Genomic DNA, 19,961 nt, shown 5'->3' with positions numbered 1-19,961 from the left:
TATTTATATTATAATATTACTATAATATTATTGTAGTAATTATTATTTATATTATTATTTATATTATTTATATTATTTTATATTATTATTTATTTCATTATTTATATTATTTATTTTCTTGTTTATTTTATTATTATTTCTATTATTTATTTAATGTTCTTATTCTTATTTATGTTATTATTTAATTATTATTTATGTTATATTAATATAATATTATTATAATAATTATTATTTATATTATTTATTTTTATATTATTTATATTATTTATTTTCTTGTTTATTTTATTAGTATTTATATTATTTATTTTATTTATATTATTTTATATTATTATTTATTTCATTATTTATATTATTTATTTACTTGTTTATTTTATTATTATTTATATTATTTGTTTTATTTATATTATTTTATAATATCTTTTATTTCATTATTTATATTATTTATTTTCTTGTTTATTTTATTAGTATTTATATTATTTATTTTATTATTCTTATTTATATTATTATATTTTTATTACATATTATTACTTTGCATGCAGCAGTTCACTCTACATAACAAACACACAAAGATATTGCAATGGCAGAGTAGCAGCTACTGTAAAATTAGAATAATTACTGTAGTAATATAAATATTGCAGTTCCCTTTGCAACCTTAACCTCACCACTGTGTCCTTGCATACTGTGTTGCATTCCTAAATACAGGGTCATACCCTCCCTCTCCCCACCTCCTTTTTGTGCATCCATTAAACAGATGGATGAACTGAGAGCTGAGAGGTGAAGCATTTAGAAATTATTTTAAGAAAATCAGCATTTAGAAAAATTATTTCCAGTAGGAATTCAAGCCCGTTGAAACTCAAAACTCCCAGTCATGAAGCTGAGATGGTTGGAAGACAAGGTGGTGTTTTCCAAGGAGGAGGCAGATTAATGCCAGCCTAGAAAAGTGGAATTTTTCCCTCTGTCACGTCCTGTGCCCTGCAGGGCAGCTGCCAAAACAAGCACAAAAACATCTGGTTTGTTCCTTGGTCTCTTAAGAGACAAGAGAGAGTGCTCAGGCATTGGAATGGGCTGCCCAGAGAGGGGGTGGATTCCCCATCCCTGGAGGTTTTTAACCTGAGCTTGGCCGTGGCACTGAGTGCCATGATCTGGTAAAGGGACTGGAGTTGGACCAAGGGTTGGACTTGATGATCTCAGAGGTCTTTTCCAACCCAATCCATTCTATGATTCTGTGATTCTATTCTAAGACCAGGTAACAAGTCTGGCTTTAATCTCCACGCCTCTGTCTTATACTTAATGCCCTCTTAATGCCCCAGGGCTCTTGGATGGATACTTAATTAATGTTTACCAAAAAAAATAATGTAATTCAGTGCTTCAGTTCCAAGAGAAATGAAATTATTTATCCAGAACACCATTTGGATAGTGTGTAATAAATAATAAACTCTGCCCTCAGCAACTTGGGGGGAGAAATACCAAACACAAAACAAAACCTGTCTTGGGAACAAAAATGTCCTGAGTGGTTTTGTGGTGTTTTCCTCCTCTTTAAAAACAAGCTCAGCTGTTTGTTGGAGTTTCTGAAGCCAGCACTGGTGACAGGCTCTGGTCCCCTCCATGGGTCTGTCACTAGAGGGGGATGGAGACACACACAGTGCCAGTGGGTCTGTCCCTCCAGCAGCACAGCAGGAGGAAAATAAAATACCCAGATTTCCCCTGGATAGTTCAGTTTTGGTTGGGCCACTGAGCTGGAGGACAAGAGGGGAAATTCTGAGCTTGGATCAGTTTGATATAAACAGGTTTTCCCCACCAAAATGAAAAATTGTAAAGGGTTTTCAACCAGCACTTTTAGTGGGGGCAGATGGAGTTGGTGGCACTTCATCACTTGTGTGGCCAGGTCATTCCATGACCCTTCCATCTGTGGGAGTAAGGTGGGGATAAAGGAAGTTTAATGACTGAGACACTGAGAATAGGAGTATTATGTTGAAAAAGTGGGTGGACATTTGCACAACTGTTTTCTAAAAAGTTGTTTTTCAAAACATTTCTGAATTTAGTTCTCTTTACAGTAACAATGGCTTGTAATTCATTGACTGCTACAATTAATATCACCCAGTTGCTGAAATCTTTCAAGAGTTTAAAAGGGCATATACTTAAAAACACATGTTAGTCCTTCAATGTCACAGTTCTGTATTATATAATCTTATCTTTGATGTGTTGGTCTGAGAAAAACCAACAGGTCAGACCTTTGCACTTCACAGGCTGTGACTGATCTGGGCTGATGTTCTTCCTGCAGCTTCCAGCAGTGGGACAAGGCTACATAGAGGATATGTAGAAGAAGCTACACTAGAAGACAAACCACCACAGACCAGTCACATTGTGTTTGTTGTGCATGGCATTGGGCAGAAGATGGACCAAGGAAGGATCATCAAAAACACAGCCATGTGAGTGCTTGGTACTGTTTGAAGGAGCCTGAATATAAATGACAGCAGGGCCTTTGGTTTAAGCTGAATTTTTCTCTGTTTTTTCCTCCTCCTTCTCTTCCCCTGAGCCATTAATCTTTCTGTTGTGGGTACACTGTTGTCTGTGTTCATTGGGATGTGTGGACTTTGGCCACCCCAACCCCCTGCAGCGCTCCAGACTGGGCACAGAGTGGCTGGAGAGCAGCCAGGCAGAGGGACCTGCGGGGACTGAGGGACAGGAAGCTCAACAGGAGCTACCAGTGTGCCCAGGTGGCCAAGAAGGCCAATGGGATCCTGGCCTGGATCCAAACTAGCATGGCCAGCAGGCCCAGGGCAGTGACCCTTCCCCTGGACTCTGCCTTGGGGAGGCCACACCTTGAGTGTTGTGTTCAGTTCTGGGCCCCTCAGTTGAGGCAAGAGATTGAGGGGCTGGAGCGGGGCCAGAGAAGAGCAACGAGGCTGGAGAAGGGACTGGAGCACAAGTGCTGTGGGGAGAGGCTGAGGGAGCTGGGGGTGTTTAGCCTGGAGAAGAGGAGGCTCAGAGGTGACCTCAGCACTGTCTGGAACTGCCTGAAGGGAAGTTCTGGCCAGGTGGGGGTTGGTCTCTTCTCCCAGGCACTCAGCAATAGGACAAGGGGGCACGATGGGCTCAAGCTCTGCCAGGGGAAATTTAAGTTGGAGATCAGAAAAAACTTCTTTGCAGAGAGAGTGCTCAGACATTGGAATGGGCTGCCCAGAGAGGGGGTGGATTCCCCATCCCTGGAGGTTTTTAAGGTGAGCTTGGCCGTGGCACTGAGTGCCATGATCTGGTAAAGGGACAGGAGTTGGACCAAGGGTTGGACTTGATGATCTCAGAGGTCTTTTCCAACCCAGTCCATTCTATGATTCTATGACTTAAGGAGAGCAGCTGATAGCCTGAAGAGCAAAGCTTTACTCTGGTTTTATGACCAACACTTGAGACATGCAGGGAGCTGTCCCATGAGAGGACATGGCCTCAAACTCCACCAGGAGAGGTTCAGTTTGGACATAAAGAGAAATTTCCTCATGGAAAGGTTGGTCAGGCATTGGAAGGGGTGGAGTCCCCACCCCTGAAGGTGTCCATGGAATACTGGCCATGGCATTCAGTGCTCTGGGCTGGGGGACAAGATGGGGATTGATCACAGGTTGGACTTTGATCCCAGAGGGTGTTTTTCCAACTTCAGTGATTCTGTGTGAAATTCCACTTCCTGTGATCAGTGAGTTTGCTGAGCAAGGGGAGACTTTTCATGTGGACAAAACCAAGTTGTACCTGGTTGAAACAAGTTGATAGCAGCTAGGAAGCAACTGAGCAGAAAACTTAGATTTAATATTAGGGGAAAGTTAATGTTGGAGTGGAATCTCTGTTGTTCCAGCTGGTTGTCAGAACAGTGGGCAGGTGAAGGAAGAGAGGGGAAATGGGAAGACATCAGGAGAGAAGGTGTTGCTGTGAGTTTTGTGCAGAGGTGCCAGTTGAAAAGTAAAATGTGATTGAAATCTTAGCAAATCTTTTCAATTGATGCCTTCTGTGAAAAGTGGTTTGAAAGTGGTTTTTGGCTTGACATCAGAGCTAACTCAGAAAGCCACTTGGGGTGCTGGTGAATGGGAAGAGAAGCCCCTGAGATATGGGGAATGATGTTTCCCAGAGAAGCTGTGGCTGCCCCATCCCTGGAAGTGTCCAGGGCCAGGTTGGACAGGGCTTGGAGCCACCTGGGACAGTGGGAGGTGTCCCTGCCCATGGCAGGAGGTAGGATGAGAAAATCTTTAAAATCCCTTCCAACCCAAACCATTCTGTGACTCTGCACATGAAAAGATATTTGAATATTATAAGAAATTGTAAATTGTGGTCAGAGCATTGTGGGGGGCAAAGTGGCTTTAGGGAATCCCTCATGAGCTGAAAGAAGAGGCTAAAAAAGTGTTAATTCCACATCTCTGTTGCACAGATGGTTCAGTTATGTGTCCCAAACAGTTCCACGTTCCATCAGAGCTGACAGGAACACTTGACAAACTCAGAGACTCCAGTGAAGTGTGTGTAGAGCTGGGACTGTTCATGGTCAGAGCTTTGTGAAGCTCCCACGGCATCCAGGGTGGAATGTAGGTCAGTGCTGTGTGCCATCATGTCAGCAGGCTCTTGTGCTCCTGCAGCTCGTTCTTCCACTCCAGTGTCCTCTGCTGGGGCAGAGTAAACTTCTTGATGTCACTTCTGTGTCATTTGTCATCTCAGAGCAACAACCTGCTGCTCCCCACTCCTTGTTCTGCCGCTTCACTGCTCTGTTATTCACGTTATTCAAGAGCAAGGAATCCAAACCAGAGAGAAAACACTCCCCAGCCACTGATTAAAAGTTAGTCACCAAAATAAATATAAAAGTTTTGTAGCCAATTCCACTGGAAATGGAAATACCCTGGATATAAATTGCTGGTTTTAACAGCAATGAGATATAGAACATCCTCCTTGAAATCATTCAGTTTTTCTGCTTTATCTTTCTCCCTGCCCCATTTTCCATGGATCCAGAAGTTATATGGGAGGATTAACTTCAGCTCAGGTCACAGTGCAGAGATGGTCATTCCATAAGTCCTGCTTTAATTGGCAGCCCAGTATATGAAATGCTTTCTCCAAAAGGGAACAACACTTCATGGGCTTCAGTAAATCTCCCTCATATCCTCAAGAAATAACAGACAGTATTGCAAAGCCTTTTAAAATGCTAATTATTGGCATAAATTGTGCATTCTGTACAAAAACTGCAAATTAAAGCATCATTTTAGATTGAAGTCTCTTTTTTTCTCTTTTTTTCTCTTTTTATTTTTTCAATAGCTTGAAACTTATCAGTGGGGAACATCCCATATGTTCTAGGAAGAGATTTTAGAAGAAATGTCTGCCAAGCTCTCCCAAGCCACACTAACACTGTCTGTTAGCACCTTTATGCTTGATATGTGTGAGCTGTTTGGTTTTGTTGGGGGTTTTTTACATTCTTTTGCATCAGGGACATCAATCAAACGTTGCCTTTTGAAAAACAAGATTATTAAGGAGGAACATTTTTTGACCATTCACACTTCAAAGTAGAAACTAAAGAGAGAAGAGGTCAGTGTATTTTTTTGTCTTTTAACTGCACATTCTTTAGCAGGAAACTTGTGGTTCCAGCCATGTTCAATCTGTGACTTAAGCCACAGGTCTGTCCTTCAGTGTCACTGCTCCTTTCTGCCCTCACCCATCCCTGGTCCCACCAGCAGGTGTGGGAGGCACTGCCAGAGCTCGTCATCTTGGGCTTGTTCAGCTTGGGAGGACTTGGGAGTTAAAATCAGGGAATCCCAGAATGGTTTGGGTGGGAAGGGACCTTAAAACCCATCCCATTCCACCCTTGCCATGGGCAGGGACACCTCCCACCAGCCCAGGTTGCTCCAAGCCCTGTCCAACCTGGCCTTGGACTCTTCCAGGGATGGGGCAGCCACAGCTTCTCTGCCCAACCTGTGCCAGGGCCTGCCCACCCTCCCAGCCAGGAATTCTTTCCCAATATCCCATCTTTGCCTGCTCTCTGGCAGTGGGAAGCCATTCCCTGTGTCCTGTCCCTCCTTTCCTTGTCCCCAGTCTCCCTCCAGCTCTCCTGGAGCCCCTTTAGGCCCTGGAAGGGGCTCTCAGGTCTCCCTGGAGCCTTCTCTTCTCCAGGTGACCTCCCCAGCTCTCCCAGACTGGCTCCAGAGCAGGGGGGCTCCAGCCCTGGAGCATCTCCATGGCCTCCCCTGGACTTGCTCCAACAGGTCCATGTCCTTCCTGTGCTGAGGACTCCAGAGCTGGATGCAGCATTCCAGCAAAGTCCAAGCCCTGTCCAGCCTGGCCTTGGACACTCCCAGGGATGGGGCAGCCACAGCTTCTCTGCCCAACCTGTGCCAGGGCCTGCCCAACCTCCCAGCCAGGAATTCCTTCCCAGTATCCCACCTAACTCTGCCCTGTGACAGTTTGAAGCCATTCCCTGTGTCCTGTCCCTCCATCCCTTGTCCCAAGTCCCTCTCCAGCTCTCCTGGAGCCCTTTTAGGCACTGGGTGGTCCATGTGCTGCTGTAGGACATGGATGGGGAGAGAACACAAATCAGGTTGGATGAGACAATCTCCATGACATCCATTTTTTTGGATATGATGCTTGGAGGACCTCTGGAATTTCCAAAAGGCAGCACCTGTTCAGGTGCCTTTCACTTCTGCCATCCACAAAAAAATCTCTTGTCCATTTTTTCTTGACATTGTCCATTTATTGTTGCTTCTTTTGGGGTTTGTTCTACCCTGGGATAAAACTTGTGTGTTTATTCCAACCTGTGTGAGCACAACAGTCCACACACAGCACAAAAACATGGACTCACTTGACCAAGGAGTTGCAAGAGAAATAAAGAGAAAGAAAAGTGCAAAAATACAGTTTATAACCCAGAAATTGAATACTCTGTGACCCAGGACAGTGAGAGACACCCCAGAGCTCATTTGATACGCTCTGGCCTCAGGTTACCACCTGGAGAAGAACCTGGTGCAGCTCACATGCTGCTTCTGCATCATTAGACAGATCCTGTTGGTCCCAGAGGTGAAAACAGAGCTCTTGTCCAGGGTAATTGAAAATTATCTGCACTAATTTCATCAAGGAATGGAGCTCAGTCTCCTCATTAATGTGGTTTGGTGCTGTGGTTGCAGAGTGTCCTGGAAGTGGATAAATTGACAAGATGCACTTTGTTGATGGTTGGATGAACAGTTCTGGGGTAGATGTGACAGAGTTCTGGTTCTTCCCTGTGCAGTTAAACACATTTATTATCTAAATGTAGCAGAGCAGCTGGTGCACCAAACTGCTCCTGTCAGCACCAGTAGGAACTGGGGACTCGTCTGGGAAGAGACAGTCCCTCCCCCAGGCTGCAACAGTGACTCAGCTGCCCCAGCACGAACAGAATAATGTGCTGGGAGCTGCCTTGGGTGGTTATTTAAGGCAGAAAATAGTATATTCTATATTTCTGTGTGATATAAACCAAGATATTATGGCCTAATGTGCTGAATTGGAGCAGGGTTTGTTTTCCATCAGGTGAAGAATTCTGGAATTACCAAGTTTATGGTAAAGTACAATGTTAACTCTAAAATCAATCATTTTGGGATGTCTTTTTATTTTGCTGTAGGCACTTTCATATTGTTATTTGGAATATTTCTTCACTGAAACTAATCTTTTTGTTGAACTTCTGCTTCTACATTGGGAGGGGGAGATGTTGTTACACAAATAGAATGTAATGTAGAATCCCAGAATGGGTTGGGTTGGAAGGACCTTAAAGATCAGCCAGTTCCACTCCCTGCCACGAGCAGGGACACCTCCCACTATCCCAGGTTGCTCCAACCTGGCCTTGGGCACTTCCAGGGATGGGGCAGCCACAGTTTATCTGGGAAACCTGTGCCAGGGCCTGCCCACCCTTACAGAGAATAATTTCTTCCCAATGTTCCATTTTTTCCTGTCCTCTGGCAGTTTGAATCCACTTCCCCTTGTCCTCTCACTCCAAACCCTTGTAAATAATCCCTCTCCATCTTTCCTGTGGGTTCCTTCAGGTCTTGGAAGGCCACAGTGAGGTCACCCCAGACCCTTCTCTTGTCCAGGCTGAGCAATCCCAGTTTTCTCAGCCTTTCCTCATAGCAGAGCTGCTCCATCACTTTAATCAACTTGGTCACCTCTTCTGGATATTTAGGAATGTCACTATCCATGTTTCCAACCTCATTAAAAGCTCCTGTTGTTTTACCTGACCTGGATAAAGGTCAGACCATTGACCTGACCTGGGTAGAGCTCAGGCCTTTAGGCTGACTCTAAATTTCATCATCTCCTGTGCTTGAGGAATAAATGAGGTAACTCCTCTGTGGTTTTCCATAAAAGTTGTGTCCCTTCTGGGCTGCTCTCACCCTCAGACTGGGCTATCTCCTGTCTGGATTCAAAAATTCCCTTTGTCTGGGATGGTGTTTGTAGGACAAAGCAGACACTGCCTGCACAAGCAGCACCATCTTGGCATAATCACCAATTACATTTTATTGCAAGTCCCATTAGAAGGCATTTTAATTGTGGATTATCATTATGATAATTAGCTGGGAGCAGCTATTTTGATACATTTTCATTGCTATTCAGGCCCTTACAGAGCCTCTCAGAGGCCTTTCAGTGCATTAATATGAGCTGCTGGAATCTTAAATGAAGATTCCCTGGAACATTTTTTTCTGTGATTTTTAGCTTTTCAGATATTTGGTAGCTTTATAGTCCATTTAAATGCTTACATTGAATTAAATACACATCACATGCTTGGGGTTTCATCCTTCCATGCTGGAATTAATTCTGGATTAATTATCCAAATGGTAAAAAGTGCCTTACAGGTTTCAACTTGAGCTTGTCTTGCAAGAGAAGTTCAGTCCAAGAGGTAAAGGTGATGGTCAGGGCATGAAATGCTTTTGCAACAGCTTCTTTTGTGTGTGTTTATTACCTAACACGTGGCTGGGGTTTGACAGGAGCTGTAACAGCCTGTTTAGGACTTGGGTGTATCCCCAGGTCTGTTCTCATTCCCATCCTTCCCCATCCCTTATTTCTCCCTGGTGCTGCCCTTTCCCTGCCCACACCAGCACATCTTGTGGTACCGTTGGAAAGGGGATCACTGCAGTTGGTCCAAAACTGTGGAATTCCACCTGGGAGGTGGGAGTGAGTGGGGATGGAGTGGGAGTAGGGCTGGCAGCGAGTGGGGATGGAGTGGAGTGGGGATGAGAGTGGAGTGGGGATGGCAACAGGGACAGGGAGTGCCTGCTCTGTTTCATGCCAAAGCCAGCTGGACAAGCCTCCCTGCCCTTTGGAAAGCAGTGCTGGGAGGGAGGCACTCCCACCTGGAGCACTTGGATCTCCAGGCTTGTCTCAAGATGGTGTGAGAACCAACTGAGTGGGTTGAGTTCCTCTGATCCTGTTATTCTCCAAAGGGATGAAGTGTGAGTCACGACAGGGCTGACTTTGTTTGCATCCTGGAATTGCCATTTTTCCTCTGATGTGAGATGAGTCTGTGTGTGTCAGAGCAGCATTTTCCACCAATCTGCTCTGGGAGCAGTGGAATCCCTGAGGAGCAGTGGCAGAACATGACTTGTGTCTTGCTCTTTGGAATCCTCCTCGAGTTGGCATCTCTGCAGTGCAGCTCTGAGTTGGAAAAGATATGTCCTTTTCCTTTTCCCCTTTTCCCTCTCCTCCCCCCCTTTTCCCTCTCCCCCCCCTTTCCCTCTCCCCCCCCTTTTCCCTCTCCCCCCCTTTTCCCTCTCCCCCCCCTTTTCCCTCTCCCCCCCCTTTTCCCTCTCCCCCCCTTTTCCCTCTCCCCCCCCTTTTCCCTCTCCCCCCCCTTTTCCCTCTCCCCCCCCTTTTCCCTCTCGCCCCCCTTTTCCCACTCCCCCCCCTTTTCCCTCTCCCCCCCCTTTTCCCACTCCCCCCCCTTTTCCCTCTCCCCCCCCTTTTCCCTCTCCCCCCCCTTTTCCCTCTCCCCCCCTTTTCCCTCTCCCCCCCCTTTTCCCTCTCCCCCCCCTTTTGCCTCTCCCCCCCCTTTTGCCTCTCCCCCCCCTTCCCAAACCTTCCCTTCCCAAACCTTCCCTTCCCAAACCTTCCCTTCCCAAACCTTCCCTTCCCAAACCTTCCCTTCCCAAACCTTCCCTTCCCAAACCTTCCCTTCCCAAACCTTCCCTTCCCAAACCTTCCCTTCCCAAACCTTCCCTTCCCAAACCTTCCCTTCCCAAACCTTCCCTTCCCAAACCTTCCCTTCCCAAACCTTCCCTTCCCAAACCTTCCCTTCCCAAACCTTCCCTTCCCAAACCTTCCCTTCCCTTCCCAAACCTTCCCTTCCCTTCCCAAACCTTCCCTTCCCTTCCCAAACCTTCCCTTCCCTTCCCAAACCTTCCCTTCCCTTCCCAAACCTTCCCTTCCCTTCCCAAACCTTCCCTTCCCTTCCCAAACCTTCCCTTCCCTTCCCAAACCTTCCCTTCCCTTCCCAAACCTTCCCTTCCCTTCCCAAACCTTCCCTTCCCTTCCCAAACCTTCCCTTCCCTTCCCAAACCTTCCCCTCCCCTCTGGCTGGAGCACATCTCAGTTTTTATTACTCATTCTGGCTGCTCTCACTTCAGCTTGCCAAATTTAGCCCTAAGTTTCCTCAATAGCTGGTGGTATTACTTCCTTCAAGAGGCAGTGAGGGCTTCCCTATGTTTGAGGGAACTCCAGGATGGGGAAAGCAGTTGGAGAATGATTTGTGTGACCAAAATTCAAGGATGGATCCACATGGTTTTGCAGAGTAGTGAGAGTTTAGGGATTTGGGAGGGAGTGCCAACCTGCTGGAAGGCAGGAGGGCTCTGCAGAGGGATCTGGAGAGACTTGAGAGATGGGCTGATTCCAGTGGGATGGAGTTCAACAAGGCCAAGTGCAGGTCCTGCTCTTTGGCCACCCCAACCCCCTGCAGCGCTCCAGGCTGGGCACAGAGTGGCTGGAGAGCAGCCAGGCAGAGGGACCTGGGGGGACTGAGGGACAGGAAGCTCAACAGGAGCCAACAGTGTGCCCAGGTGGCCAAGAAGGCCAAGGGGATCCTGGTCTGGATCCAAACTAGCGTGGCCAGCAGGCCCAGGGCAGTGACCCTTTCCCCTGGACTCTGCCTTGGGGAGGCCACACCTTGAGTGTTGTGTTCAGTTCTGGGCCCCTCAGTTGAGGCAAGAGATTGAGGGGCTGGAGCGGGGCCAGAGAAGACCAACGAGGCTGGAGAAGGGACTGGAGCACAAGTGCTGTGGGGAGAGGCTGAGGGAGCTGGGGGTGTTCAGCCTGGAGAAGAGGAGGCTCAGAGGTGACCTCAGCACTGTCTGGAACTCCCTGAAGGGAAGTTCTGGCCAGGTGGGGGTTGGTCTCTTCTCCCAGGCACTCAGCAATAGGACAAGGGGGCACGATGGGCTCAAGCTCTGCCAGGGGAAATTGAAGTTGGAGATCAGAAAGAAATTCTTTGCAGAGAGAGTGCTCAGGCATTGGAATGGGCTGCCCAGAGAGGGGGTGGATTCCCCATCCCTGGAGGTTTTTCAACTGAGCTTGGCTGTGGCACTGAGTGCCATGATCTGGTAAAGGGACAGGAGTTGGCCCAAGGGTTGGACTTGATGATCTCGGAGGTCTTTTCCAACCCAATCAATTCTATGATTCTGTGATTTTTGTTCTGAGAACATCCCATTGCCCTGTCTCTTAGAATTAGGGTGGCAGAATAAGGTTAGTGACTTTCAACAGGCAAAGGGTGGGTTTAGATGAGATATTAGGAAGAAATTCCTCACTTGAAGGGTGAGCAGGCCCTGGAACTGAGCAACAGGTTGCCCAGATGGTTGTCCCATCACTGGAAGTGTCCAAAGTCAGCTTGGACAGGGCTCGGAGCAACCTGGGCTGGTGGGAGGTGTCCCTGCCCATGGCAGGGGTGGCACTGCCTGATCTTTAATGTCCCTTCCCACCCAAACCATTCTGGGATTCCCTGATTCTGTGAAATCAAGTGTTCAGAGTAAGAACTTGGGTGCTGTGATGCTTTTTAAATAAAAAAAACTTTCCTTTTTTCTTGGCTATGGCCCATCTGACAGAAGAGAGTCTGCAAAGATAACTTGGGAATAGAATGAGTAACTTCTTCAAGCCTTCAGGCATTTTGCTCTGTTTCCAGCTCTCAGCATCATTTTATAAAATTTGTCAACCAACATGGTTTGTAACTCTCCAGTGTTTTATGTAGAATTTGTGAATGTTACACAAGAGTAAAACCAGTAGCACGAGATTAAAACCCCCTGGCAATAATCCTAAATATTTTAACATATCTCTGGAATATACTCACTTAAGCAAGGATGTATAGCTGGGAAAATGAGGGGGTTTTATTTATTCTTTTAATCAGAGAAAGGCAGCCAAGCACATTTTATTTATGGTGAATCTCCAAGTATCTGTTTTCAGGCCATTAGTTCTCACCTGGAAAATAGCAAGATGTCAGAATTCTCTCTAAGGTATGAGATGCATCTGAGCCTGAGTCATTTTTTTCCTTAACAAAATCATAAATTAAAGTCGTTTCTGTGTGTTTCAATGTACAGATTTAAGTAAATGTTTCTCTGGGGTCAATATTTCAACATCCATTTGTATTGGAAAGGAGTAGAATTTTCTGTCTGTTTAGATGAGGATTTCTTACTTCAGTTGGTGTTAATTTAGCAAGTGAGTAGAGAGATTTGCCATCTAATAAAACAGCTCAAAATATTTCTTTTTAAAAGCCAGAAGAAGGAAAAATTTACAAACCCAACTTCATAGCAGAACAGATAAGCAGGTCTGTGTGCTGGGGGTTTGCATGTGAATGTGGCCACATTGCCTGGAAATTAAACCACAGTTTTCTTCAGAACTTTATCCAAGTGGTGATCAGAATCAGGGGGGGATGTGCTGTCAGGGGCATGTGATGCCCTGGGAATTGTTCCTCTGGGCAGGAGGTTGATGTGACATTGTGAAATAAGAGGATCACTGTCCCTCTGGCACTGTTTGCCTGGGAACACTGAGCAGGTTTGGCTGTGAAACTTCAGTGGAAAGCATAAAAATTCAATGTTTTGGTGGCTGCACAGATTGCAATCGACAAAACCTGAGTCAGTGAGTGTGGAATTACCCAGCTCTGGAAGATCAGGGTGTCCTGGGGGAAGAAATGGGGGTTGGTCTCTTCTCCCAGGCACTCAGCAATAGGACAAGGGGGCACGATGGGCTCAAGCTCTGCCAGGGGAAATTGAAGCTGGAGATCAGGAAAAAATTCTTTGCAGAGAGAGTGCTCAGGGACTGGAATGGGCTGCCCAGAGAGGGGGTGGATTCCCCATCCCTGGAGGTTTTTCAGCTGAGCTTGGCCGTGGCACTGAGTGCCATGATCTGGTAAAGGGACTGGAGTTGGACCAAGGGTTGGACTTGATGATCTCGGAGGTCTTTTCCAACCCAATCCATTCTTTGATTCTATGAAATGGAATTGCTCCTTCATTTGACATCAGGGAGGTGGCAGGGAGCAAAAATTGGTTCAACCAGAGCTTTTGGGTACTTCTCCCAGGCTGGATCCTGCAAGGCATGAGGAGGATCTGCACAGAGTTGGGGTTTGGGTTTCTCAGGGACTCAAGTGACTGTAAATCTTTGCCCATGGTTGTTCTGGTGGAAGAGAAGGATCTGGGGAGACCTGAGAGCCCCTTCTAGTGCCTAAAGGGGCTCCAGGAGAGCTGGAGAGGGCCTGGGGACAAGGCATGGAGGGACAGGACACAGGGAATGGCTTCCCACTGCCAGAGGGCAGGGATAGATGGGATATTGGGAAGGAATTGTTGGCTGTGAGGGTGGGCAGGCCCTGGCACAGGTTGGGCAGAGAAGTTGTGGCTGCCCCATCCCTGGGAGTGTCCCAGGCCAGGTTGGATGGGGCTTGGAGCAACCTGGGATAGTGGACCTGACCAGGGGGTGGAACTGGCTGATCTTTAAGGTCCCTTCCAACCCAAACCATCCTGGGATTCCCTAAGTTTGGGATTGTTCTGCCAAAGGCTGGATCCTGTCCTGGCAACCTCCCCTGGTGTGAGGGGAACCCTCCAGATCTGAGTAAAAGTGAGTTTTACATTTCACAAAATTTCAGATGACACAAAACTGGCACAGCTTTGAGGAGTGGAGGCTTGAAGCTTTTCCCAAACACTCTGGCAGAATTGCAAGGCTGTGCTCTTTTCTCCAAACTCCTGTAATTGGCTCTGAAAGGAGATTTTAGTTAAAAAAAATCCTCTTTGTCAGTTTGCCTGGGAATAGCTTTAGTAAGACCTGAATCCTTTCAAACTAAGAAGTTCTGTAGCTGTTGCATTTGGAGATGGGGATGTCTAATAGCTCTTCCTCCATCGTATTTTCAGCTGCTACTGGTGTGGAAATTTTGGATATTTAGATATTTTTTCCTGTGCTTTCAGGACTGAATTATTCATTCCTTCATTCACTTAATTGTTGCCATGTAGAATTCTGTGTTTTTCTGTGGTTTTACTGCTTTAATTGGCTGCTTGGCTTATTTTCTGCTGAATTTAACTGGTCCTGAATTCATGGTTTAACCCCAGCCTTAGTCTAAGCACTACAAAGCCACATGGTCACTCTCCTCCCCCACAGTGGGATGGGGAGGAGAGCTGGAAAAAAAGATAAAAACCCCTGGGATGAGATAACAATAGTCTAATAATTGAAATAATAATAATAAGGGAAAAGAAACCCAACTGGAATAACTGTGGGTCAGCTCTCCTGGCTGTTTTTCCTCCCAGCTTCTTGTGAAGCTCCTGCTGGCAGAGCATGAGAAGGGGTTAAGCCCATAATGTGATAAATTTAAACTTTTGAGCATGTAATGCCCAGAATTTTTTATTCTATGAGTGTTTAGGTACTTTATAACAAAAGGAGGAGGTGATCACCTACATCAGCAGGGACTGAAAAGCAACAGTGCAGGAAATGTGTTGGGTTATTTGCTAAAAGCACCCCCAGCAATCTCTACAGGAACCTGTCCCTTTCTGTCTCCACAGGATGAGGGACACTGCGAGGAAAGTAGAAGAAAAATATTTTTCCAACCTTGCAACACACGTGGAATTCCTTCCAGTGGAGTGGAGATCCAAACTGACCCTCGATGGAGGTAGGGGAAATTTAAGCTGGAGAGCAGAAAAAAATTCTTTGCAGAGAGAGTGCTCAGGCATTGGAATGGGCTGCCCAGAGAGGGGGTGGATTCCCCATCCCTGGAGGTTTTTAAGGTGAGCTTGGCCGTGGCACTGAGTGCCATGATCTGGTAAATGGACTGGAGTTGGACCAAGGGTTGGACTTGATGATCTTGGATGTCTTTTCCAACCCAATCCATTCTATGATTCTGTGATTCTATGGATGTGGCACTGAGTGAGAATCCACCATGTCTTGATCCAACCCCACTGTGATCACCAGCCCAGGGCACGGAGTGCCCTGGGCTGGTGATCACAGTGGGGTTGGATCAAGGGTTGGACTTGATGATCTTGGAGGTCTTTTCCAACCCAGTCAATTCTCTGATTCTACATTGCTTGCTCCTCTTGCTGTTCTCATGGAAATTCTCCTTGGAATTTTCCTCCTTTGTTCTCTGCATGTGCCTCACTTGGATTTGGGTTTGGTTTGGTTTGCACATCCCATCCCTGGAAGTGTCCAAGGCCCCGTTGGACGGAGCTTGGGATAGTGGAAGGTGTCCCTTGGCAGGGGGTTGAAACCAGATGGTCTTTAAGGTCCCTTCCAACCCAAAGCAGTGTGGGATCGTGTTTGCTCCTTCTCCTGGATGTCCCTGAGGTCTCCTCTCTTTTCCCAGACACCGTGGACTCCATAACTCCGGATAAAGTCCGAGGGCTGCGGGACATGCTGAACAGCAGTGCCATGGACATCATGTACTACACGAGCCCTCTCTACAGAGATGAGGTGAGTGTGCACAGCCTGGGCTTGGGAAAGTTACCAGAGGCCGAACCAGACTGGATTTGGGAATGTCAGCAGAGTTTCCTGCTGAGAAACCCTCCATGGGGAGCGGGAACACCTTGTGGGTCATGGTCATCCACAGGGTCAAATGCAGAGTTTTAAAAGTGGTGGGAGCAGAGAAGCAACAAAAAGGAGAAATATCTGTCGAAAATGGTTCTGTATCCACAGCTTAGAAATGGGAAGGGGTTTAACTCTGTGTTGTCATTAATTTCTGCATATTTAAAGCAATGGGAGTCCACTGAGCTGAGATTATTCTTACACCTCACAAAATCCATGGACATTTGTCATTGGACCAGAAGTTGGACTTGATGATCTCAGAGGTCTTTTCCAACCCAATCAATTCTGTCATTCTGTGATTCCATTTTTGCCAGCTGAGATGGCAGCACTGCCCAAGCCAGTTTGAATGGATTTGTGTGCACTTGGCCTTGCAGGGAAAGCAAAAAGTTCCTCAGTTTGTTTAGGGGGCTGTTTATTTTTTATTTCCCCAGTTTATTCTGGATGCTCCCACCTTCCCTGGCCAAGCTGGGTAGGCACACAAGTCCTTCAGTCTGAGTCAAGTGACCCCATCAATCAGAGGGGAAAAGCCTTCAAGAAATAATAGCAGCCTGTGCCAGTGATAAGGCTTGACTAAATGGTAATAAAATATAAGAAATAAATAAATGGAGTGGCCTGTAAACATGGACAACATCACCCTTATGTATCAAACTTGCTGGAAAACCCCTGAGGGGCTGTTTTAGGGTTAAGTTCTGTAGGAATTGTAGTTTTTTTCTGTATTGGCTCCATTATGTGGGGTTAATCTTGGTGCTCTTAGACTGGGGCAGGGTGAGATTTCAAAGCTTACATGGGGATTTGTTGCTACTTTTTAGTAAAATTAGGTGTATTTAAACCCTTTGGACTGGCAGAATCATTTTCAAACCCAAAGCTGTGCCTCTCCTGCTCAGTAATGCAGAATTCATTGATCAGGATTCTCCACTGTCTCAGGTTTCTCTGTCTGTTGTATAACTGAGGCCACCATGAGCTTTTGTGGCAAGCAATGAAACTTTCTCTGGCAGCTTTAAAATGGCTATTTTTAAACTGCATTAGAGGCTTGGCATGTGTGTGGACACCTTATGGGAAAGGGATTAGTGAGTAAAGGCCAGGTGTGCTGGCCAGGAATGCATGAAACATTTAATTCATTGCTCAGGAGAGCTGCAGTTTTACAGGTTTCTCACCATCCCTCAGGACTGAGAATTGACAAGTACAATGAGTGTGCTGTGGCTGTGCTTAGATCTGGTTACAAAATACTGAGTTGTATTTTTCATTAAATCAAGTGAATTTTCTTGAAATGTTTGCAGGTTACTCTTCCCTGTCCCGTTTTGTTTTCTCTGAGTTAACTTTGCAGGGTTTATTTAACACAATAGTATCAAATGGAACATTCTTCTGAAAAATGTTGGGGGTTTTCCCAGGGGTTGGAGTTGTTTTGTGGCACTTTGTTCTGAGTCCTCCTTCCAGCTCAGAAATGAGCTTTAATTTGAAGTGTTCACATGAGCACACATTGCTCAGAATTAATGCACCTGCTCAGCACTTTGTTACACTGATGTGATTCTTTTGTGCTGTGGCACTTCTAGTGCTTTCCATCCAGAAACCTGCAAGGACCTCAAAAGGAGTTTATTAAACTTGGCTTTGCCTCTGGGAAATAAATTGGACAATGGGATAAACTCAGCCTAGAGAAAAGCTGCTTTTCACCTCCTGGCACTCAGCAGTCATCGAATCCCAGAGTGGTTTGGGTTGGAAGGGACCTTAAAGATCATCCAGTCCCACCCCCTGCCATAGGCAGGGACACCTCCCACTATCCCAGGTTGCTCCAAGCCCTGTCCAGCCTAGCCTGGGACACTCCCAGGGTTGGGGCAGCCACAGCTTCTCTGGGCACCTGTGCCAGGGCCTGCCCACCCTCACAGTCAAGAACTCCTTCCCAATATCCCATCTTTCCCTTCCCTCTGGCAGTGGGAAGCCATTCCCTGTGTCCTGTCCCTCCATCCCTTGTCCCCAGTCCCTCTCCAGCTCTCCTGGAGTCCCTTTAGGCCCTGAAAGGGGCTCTCAGGTCTCCCTGGAGCCTTCTCTTCTCCAGATGAGCCCCCCCAGCTCTCCCAGCCTGGCTCCAGAGCAGAGGGGGCTCCAGCCCGGGAGCATCTCCATGGCCTCCTCTGGACTCACTCCAGCAGCTCCAGGTCCTTCTGATGTTGGGGCCACAGAGCTGGACACAGAACTCCAGGTGGGGTGTCATGGCATCCTGGCAGGAGGAGAATCCTTCCCCTTCCCCTGTTCCCACACTGCCAGGGAATCAGCCCAGGACACGGTTGGCTTTTTGGGCTGCCAGCACACACTGTGCAATACTTGGATAGGAATTTTCTTTCTCCTTTCAAGGATTTTCCCCACATCTGGAAGTACCAGAAGTGCTTCTCTAAAGCTTCTTACCACCCCTCAAACATCTCCTCGAGGGATTTACAAGTGGGCAGCCCCTGTCTCCTTCCAGGGGGAGAGTTCTTGTGGTGTCATTTTCACCCATGACAGCAAAGAGCTGTCCCAGAGGCACTGGATGGCTCAGCTGAGCCTTCAGGAGCTTGCTGGGTGACCCCCTCTCTGATTTCAAGTATTGTTTCTTCTCCACCACGGTAGGAGAATATCCAGAAGGTTCCTCAGACTCCTGACATCTGATGTGATACCAGACAGGCATCAATAATTCAGCACAGTCAGAGCACCTCAGACAGTCTGGTCTCAGACTGCAGCCAACAGATTCAGCTGTGGTGGTTTTGTGTGGTTCAGGCTGTGCTGTTCAGGTCCTCCTCTATATCAAATCCCTCTTTAAACTTTTCCCAGATAATAAGAAAAAGCACTAAGTTGGTATTTTGTTGCAGACCTACCTATTTGCAAACAAACCATCATCTCCCCTTCTCTTTCTGCCCTGGCTGGTGCCACCTGTGGTAACACAATCCTGGGGTTCAGTGTCTGCAGGGGGGGACTTTGTTTCACAGCTGTGTCACTGGAGCTTCAAATTTCTTTAATAATAAATGGCTGCAACAGAGATTAAGAAGACTAATTGATGCATGATGAATTCAGTGTTGTCACCCTCATTATGGTACTTAATGGGTTTTTTTTACTGATCTTCACTCTACTCACTTGCAGGCTAATTGTGATTCTGTCAATTACTGATATATGTCTTGGCAGAAAATTCCTTTCATACAGGATAAATATTATTTACATCTGTCATGCCAAGATCTCTAAAAATTTAGTGCAAATATTGCATTAGCCTCAGATTAGTAGATGTTTATGGATTACCTCCCCCCAGGGGAAGAGCAGAGAAACTTCTCTGCCCATTTTAGAATCCCAGATTGCTTTAGATTGGAAGGGACCTTAAAGATCATCTCCTTCCACTCCCTGCCATGGGCAGGGTCACCTTCCACTAGCCCAGCTTGCTCAGAGTCCTGACCTTAAAATGGCTTCATGGTTTGCCATTATACACATATTAAAAAGGAGAAATAATGACCATACTCTTGAAATTTGGGACAAGTATTAAGTTCTACTGGAGCTTTCATCCCTCTTGGATAGGAGGTTTTGCCATGGGAATGTCCCCCTCTTGTGCATCCCTTTCAGCAGGTAAAGGGAACTGGTTTAAGTGTGTTTGAAAACAAGTTGTGGAGCAGGAAGTTTTAAGCTGAGACTATTTAACACTAGTTTTGCTTACTTTGTTGAACCTAATAGGGAAGGAGCTGCTTGGCAGCACTTCCATGGCTTGTTTAATTAATTGGATTGTCCTTGAATGAATTCCCAGCTTTGTGGAGTGACAGGTTAATGGCTCTGCCTGAACCTAAACTTAGTCTTGAACTCAGTGACTTGTTAGAAATGGGTTAAACTCAGCTTTTCAGCAGCAAGAGCAGTCCTGAGAGAGGGAGAGACTCAGGCCTGGACAGATCCTTTTCCTGTTTCAGCACCAAAACACTCAGCCCTTCCCATCTGTTCCCACAGCTCCGCTTGTTCTGGCCTCT

The 19,961-nt window shown here is 46.5% G+C and overlaps 1 protein-coding gene across 2 annotated transcripts in view; it reads left to right on the top strand.

Moving 5' to 3' along the window:
• Positions 1-19,961, top strand: part of DDHD1 (DDHD domain containing 1) — a 71,365-nt gene that overhangs the window by 32,089 nt on the left and 19,315 nt on the right. For both annotated transcript variants that reach the window (XM_071557235.1, XM_071557236.1), the window contains 3 exons: positions 2,282-2,429; positions 14,985-15,091; positions 15,779-15,885. In XM_071557235.1, the coding sequence (XP_071413336.1) occupies positions 2,282-2,429; positions 14,985-15,091; positions 15,779-15,885 (362 nt within the window). The remainder of the gene's footprint in view (positions 1-2,281; positions 2,430-14,984; positions 15,092-15,778; positions 15,886-19,961) is intronic.

The sequence above is a fragment of the Pithys albifrons genome, chromosome 6 (assembly GCF_047495875.1).
Source record: "Pithys albifrons albifrons isolate INPA30051 chromosome 6, PitAlb_v1, whole genome shotgun sequence".
In the NCBI taxonomy this organism is placed as follows: domain Eukaryota; kingdom Metazoa; phylum Chordata; class Aves; order Passeriformes; family Thamnophilidae; genus Pithys; species Pithys albifrons.
This window is presented reverse-complemented; position numbering and strand designations above follow the sequence as displayed.